This window comes from Pygoscelis adeliae, unplaced genomic scaffold (assembly GCF_000699105.1).
Source record: "Pygoscelis adeliae isolate BGI_AS28 unplaced genomic scaffold, ASM69910v1 Scaffold239, whole genome shotgun sequence".
Lineage (NCBI taxonomy): Eukaryota > Metazoa > Chordata > Aves > Sphenisciformes > Spheniscidae > Pygoscelis > Pygoscelis adeliae.
Window position 1 is genome coordinate 237,825 of NW_008825537.1, and position 5,618 is coordinate 243,442.

Below are 5,618 nucleotides of genomic sequence, written 5' to 3' on the forward strand. Positions count from 1 at the left end.
CCTGGCGGACACCCTATGGAGCCAGCATCTTCCAGGTGCGGGGGAGGCATTTGGATGGGACAGGGATGAGGGCAGCTTCAGCCACCCGTGCTGCCCTCACCACCTGCCTCTTTCACATTCAGTCTAAAGAGTCCTCGTCGGTGCTGAGCTGTGACATCTCTGTCAATGACAAATTCATCGTTACGGGCTCTGGCGACAAGAAGGCCACAGTGTACGAGGTGGTATACTGAGGCCTGGTCCGTCACTGTCCCTCATCCATCAGGGAAGCGCAAGGTCTTGTCCAAAGCTGCTGGGCCTGGCAGAGGCCTCCCGTGCTGGGTCAGTCATCCCGCAGCCCTGCTCTCCTTCCTCCTCCTCTCCTTTCAGCTGCCAAAACAAGGCCAGGGCACTGGCCCTGCTCCCTGCCCGATGTGTCGCAAAGGTGAAGGGAAGAGCTGGAGGTGAGCGCTCATTGTGGCCCAGCATCCCCCCCAAGCTGGGCAGCAGGCAGGGGCTGGTCTAGGTATCCTACAGCCTTTCTGTCCATCAGGGCTGGAGGCACAGGGAGCTGGAGGGCCAGCAGGGCAGCAAGGCGAGGCCAAGAGTGGCTGAGAGAGTGTTGCTCCTGAAATACTGCTACTGATTTAATGGCCCCCATTTTCTGCTGCAGAAACAGCTGTAAATTATCAGTAAAGAAATGTATTTAACTGTGTTTTCAATCCCTTACTAATAAAAAGGAACAAAAGAGTGGCTGGTCTGGTGGTGGGCTGCAAGACCCATGTAAACCCTTCCCTGGGGAGCTGACTACCACCCCCGGATCCCCTGAAATGGCACCTGCAGCTGTGCCCATGGAGCTGGGGGCTCAGCCCCCTCCCATGACGGTAGTTGGGGTGTAGGGCTCTGCAACAGCAGGGGAAAGAAGCAGGAGCTGCTCCCATCCCACACCCCCTCGCAGGTATGGAGCCAGGGTCACCTCAGCTGCGGCTTCCCCAGCCAGCGCTGCCCAGCAGGGCTCACTCCTGGGCAATGGCAAGGGCTGGGCTGTGAAGTGTAGCTGGGGGGTCCAGGAGAGTCCCCTGCCCTCCCTCGGCCAGGAGCGCATGAGAAGCCTTTGTTCCATGGCAGAGCCACTCCTGCCCTGGCTGTCCGCCTGCCACAGCAGCCCCAGCTCCAGGCCAGGCTCCAGGCAGGAGCACATCACAGCTGCCGTGCTGCAGCTGGCAGCACCCTGCTTCCCTGCTAGCCCTCGCCATGGCCTCTGCCGGCAGGCTGCACTCCAAGGCTCTCGGTAACAGCCCTGCTTCCCCCACGGCAGCTCTGGCAGGAAGCCAGACCGATAAGCCAGCGCCGACTGCTCACATCTCATTTCCTTTGAAAACCGCTTCCTCCAGCACTGGCCTCTCCCCCCGCCACCCTGCAGTGACAGAGGCTGCTCCAGGGATGCACAGCAGCCACCCCTGCGTGTCCTTCCCCTCACGGTCAGCAGTGCTCCGGCCTGCACCATGCACAGGACCAATGCAGGGCTGAACGGAGACAATGCAGGCAGCACAGTCCTGCTACCAGGCCCCACCACCCTACCTGCAGCAGAGGGTGGCAGCAAACCTGTCCCAATGCAGGAAAGGGAAAGGAGCAGCAAGGCACAGCAGCCAAAGGGGACAGTGGTACAGCCCCGGCTCCCCCAGTCTCACCTGGCTCCATCCTGCAGCCACAGAGCACCAAGGCTGCTGCCCAGGACAGGGCACAGCTGTGCTTTTTTGTTTGTTTTTATTATTAAATACACCCTAGGAGGCACAGAGGGAGATGAGGACAGAACTCATCCTCCCAAGCCTGGCCCAGAGCCTCAACAACAACAAAAAAAATCCAAACCTAACAAAAAGTTAAAAACAAAACAAAAAACCCCCTCCAAACCACACTGCCCCCAAACAAAAAACCCTACCCCGTCCCCCCCGTCCCGATTTAGAAACAAACCAACAAAAAAAGAACAAAACAAGGAGAAAGTCCCCAGGAAATTCACTGTGAGTAGCAGCCGCCACCTCCCAGCCCAGTGTGACGCCTGGCCGTGGTCCCAGGGCCACCTCCACACCTCGCTGCTCTCCTCTAGCTCGGATGCCCCAGCCACAGGCTGCATGTTCTTTGGGAAGTCAGCAGCAGGGCAAGTAGAGTCCAGCCGTCTGTCCACGTCTGCCTGTCCACATGGCGTGGGCCCTCCCCGCAGTTGGCACCTCTCTTGCGTTCAGTAAATGACCTCATAAACTGTAGCTTTCTTGTCCCCTGAGCCAGTCACGATGAACTGGTCATCTGTGGAGACATCACAGCTGAGGACGGAGGAGGTTTCCTTTGACTGGAGAGAGGAGGACAGGGAGGTAAATGCAAGAAGCAGCCCCAGAGCAAGGTCCCGGTCCCACCCCTTGGGACTTGAGGCCCTGAGTTGTGCCCAGGGAGGCTGCAATTATTGCTAAGATACATTTACAGCTGGGTTGTACTGGGCAGTCCCAGCTCTGGGCAACCTCACCCAGAGGAACATCCCCCCCAGTCCTGATCCCAACAGCTGAGCACACCCCACACCTGGAAGATGCTGGCTCCGTATGGCGTCCGCCAGGCATTCAGCAGGTTGTCCTTCCCGGTGCTCACGAACCACTTCCCTGTAGGAGGGACAGGAGGGACAGAAGGGACAAAGACCATCCTGTCACCAAACCAGACCCACCCACTGGATTCCTGCAGCAAATCGTGCCCAGGTTGCGTAATACAAGGTGGGGACTGGAAAGCCACATCTCTGCCACTTGTTAACCAAGGGGCTGTTTTAAGGAACACAGAGGGGAGTCCTGGGACAACAGAGCTGAAAGTGCAGCCACGGGTGTTGCTCCAGGAGGGACGGATGCCCCTTCTCTGAGAGACAGCACTAGCATCCACACAGGACAGGGCTGGCTACCGGAGCCAGCACTTGCCCCCAGCACAACAAGCCCTAGGACACAAGGCCAGGAGAGGAGACTGCATCCAAGAGCCTCCAGAGCCAGGGGGCCAGGACAGGTGAGCCTACCGCAGGAGGCGAATTTGAGGGAGAGGACGCAGCTCTCGTGGAGGTGCAGCTGGTACTTGTCTGGTTTGGTCACGTGCAGGATCTCCACATTGCTGCTCTCCATGCCCACTGCCAGCCACTCTCCCGTCGGGCAGTACCCCAGGGAGAAGATCTGGGGGGAGAGACAGGGTCAGGCAGCGGCACGGCAGGGCCCGGCGGGCCCCATGGTGCTCCCAGCCAGCCCCAGCCCCTACCTGAGAGCTGAAGTCGTGCTGCTGCAGCTGACGCCCCTCCCGCAGGTCCCAGCACCGCACTGTGTTGTCCAGCCCCCCTGTCCACAGCTTGGTGCCGTAGTTAGAGATGTCGATGCAGCTGGCACCATCCGTGTGGCCTTGAAACTGCCTGGGAAAGAGGGGGACGGAGAGAGCGAGGGCACGGCCATCAGGGCTGCCAGTGCCTGCAGTGCAGAGCATGGGCCAGGCCAGAACCCGGCAGTGAGGAGTAGGAGATCCCTGCTGCAAGGACAGGGACTGTCCCATGGCCAGGGTTAGACCGTGGGGAGGGGTGGGGATGCCCTGGAGGGGACCAAGTGGTTCCCAGCCTGCGGAGCCCCGAGCAGCCCGACCCACATGCCCCCTGCACTGGGCTCACCTGACCAGGGTCTGGTTCTGCAGGTCCCACACCACGATGTTGCCGTCACTGCAGCAGGAGAAGCAGACTTTGGCGTCGGGGCTGATGGCCAGGGCGTAGCAGGCAGGGGCAGAGGAGGTGAGCTCGGCCTTGATGCGGGGTGTGGGGGCCGCCAGGTCCCAGATGGAGAGGGTGCTGGCCTCCCCCCCCACGATCAGGCTCCGGCCATCGGGGAGCAGCTTGCAGGAGCGGATGTAGTTGTCACGGTTCTGAGGTGCAGGAGGGAGGACTTTGTTAACCCCTTCCCCTCCAGCCCTTCTGCACCCATCCTAGACTGCCTGGTCACTCCAGGGCCAGCAGCAGGTCCCGAGGGCAGGAGCAGCAGCAGTGGGGCAGACCCACAGCCACCCTCCTGGGGCAGCAGGGCTGGGGCAGGGACAGCTGTGCAGCCCACCCCGTCCCATGCCCAGAGCAGTCACCCTGGCTGGCCCCCACAGGATCCCCGCAGTTTGTTACTGCACTGTGAACAGCTCTGGGGACACCCTCACCCCAGTGTCCCTGCCAGCAGCTGCCTGACAGACATGGCCAGTCCTGGAAGAGACGAGGGGCAGCTGGGGGGGCAGCTCCAACAAGGCTGCAACAGCCCATGGCTCCGCACACTAAAAAACACCATTTTCCCCGCTCCCGAATTTCTGATGCCGCTTGAAATTATCATGACTCAGTCATTTCCTTGTTTATGCATCTGTATCTTCAAGGTCAGCACCATCCAGGAATAACATTTGTCAGGCTGCCCAGGCCCCAAGGCCAGCAAGTCGAGGAGAGGACTTGGGTTTGGGCTCTTCAAAGCAGGCACAGGGACTCTGATTCCAGCAGCCCATTTAAAAAAAAAACCTCAAAGAACACAGGTTAAAAATACTCTCAGGTGATAGCTGTGCCTCCAGTTTGGCTCTGGTGAGTTGCTGTGGTCTGACAGTCCATTTCATTTATTTTTAAAAGAAATAGGAGTTCTCCCTCCAGCCAGACTCACACAAGCAAAAGCAGAAACAAGGACAGAGCTGAATCCGAGTGATGCTTCAGCCCATGTGATTCTGGCTCGTACGAAGTATCTGGCTGGGGGTTGACACTGGCAAAGGCTTGTCTTAGGGCAGGTGCTGTCAGATGAAGCAGTGCCAAGGGGTGGGGGGGTGTAAAAGTCCTCCCAACAGCTTGGGACGCTCAGGGAGCACACTGGCAGCATGGAGCCACCATCCCTCCCCAGCAGCCCCACACCACCCCCACTTAGAAACGCACACGGAGACTCTCCTCAGTGCACATCATTGCTTTCAGATGCCCCCTGCACCCCTGAGGTCCCCGATGGGGACCCCAGACCCCCTCTTCACCATAGTGTGGTGGCACAGTGCAGGGCAACAGGGAAACAAGCTGTGCCAGGGCGGCGGCGCACCCCTCCTTACCAAGCAGTCCAGCTGAGCCACGGCTGTCTTGGTGCCTGGCTGCCCCACATCCCACACCTTCACACAGCCCTTGCCCCCAGTGTAGACGTGTCGCGTGGAGTTGCTGATGGTGACAGCGCAGACCACCTCACCGTGGGTCAGGGTGTGGAGCTGCCGTGCTGGGCGGGGGATGCCAGAGCCGATGAGGGCATCGGGTGGGAAAGGCACCGGCTGCATCTGCCCATCGGCGCTGACATGGAAGGAGTAAGCACTGGAAGAGGACAGATCAGTAAGGACCATCTGAGGATCCCGCACGGAGAGCGGCCGGCACCATGTCAGACCCAGCATGCCCAACACAGGCAGCACGGTTTGGAGTCAGAGCCGTGAGCAGAGTGGCACCTGGTGAAGCTTGGCCAGGCACACGACAGCCGGGCGCTGCTCAGAACGGGTGCCCCCCGCCAAGGCTGTGCTCCTCATCCCTGCTGGCCCTGGCCCGCCTGTGCCTCCCAGCTTAAGCCCTGCAGGACACCTGGTCCCCTGTCCCCAGCACAGCCCCCACCGCA

The 5,618-nt window shown here is 60.1% G+C and overlaps 2 protein-coding genes across 2 annotated transcripts in view; one reads left to right on the top strand and one right to left on the bottom strand.

The window, feature by feature from the left end:
- LOC103923480 (transducin-like enhancer protein 2) overlaps window positions 1-700 on the top strand; it is a 17,797-nt gene extending 17,097 nt beyond the window's left edge. The window contains exons 15-16 of the mRNA XM_009331841.1: window positions 1-35; window positions 123-700. Of these exons, the coding sequence (XP_009330116.1) occupies window positions 1-35; window positions 123-230 (143 nt within the window). The 3' untranslated portion in view covers window positions 231-700. The remainder of the gene's footprint in view (window positions 36-122) is intronic.
- Window positions 701-2,212: 1,512 nt separating this feature from the next.
- Window positions 2,213-5,618, bottom strand: part of LOC103923481 (transducin-like enhancer protein 1) — a 16,291-nt gene continuing 12,885 nt past the window's right edge. Inside the window, exons 12-17 of the mRNA XM_009331843.1 lie at window positions 5,077-5,326; window positions 3,647-3,894; window positions 3,250-3,397; window positions 3,017-3,167; window positions 2,545-2,621; window positions 2,213-2,320 (exon numbers count right to left, since the gene is read on the bottom strand). Of these exons, the coding sequence (XP_009330118.1) occupies window positions 2,213-2,320; window positions 2,545-2,621; window positions 3,017-3,167; window positions 3,250-3,397; window positions 3,647-3,894; window positions 5,077-5,326 (982 nt within the window). The remainder of the gene's footprint in view (window positions 2,321-2,544; window positions 2,622-3,016; window positions 3,168-3,249; window positions 3,398-3,646; window positions 3,895-5,076; window positions 5,327-5,618) is intronic.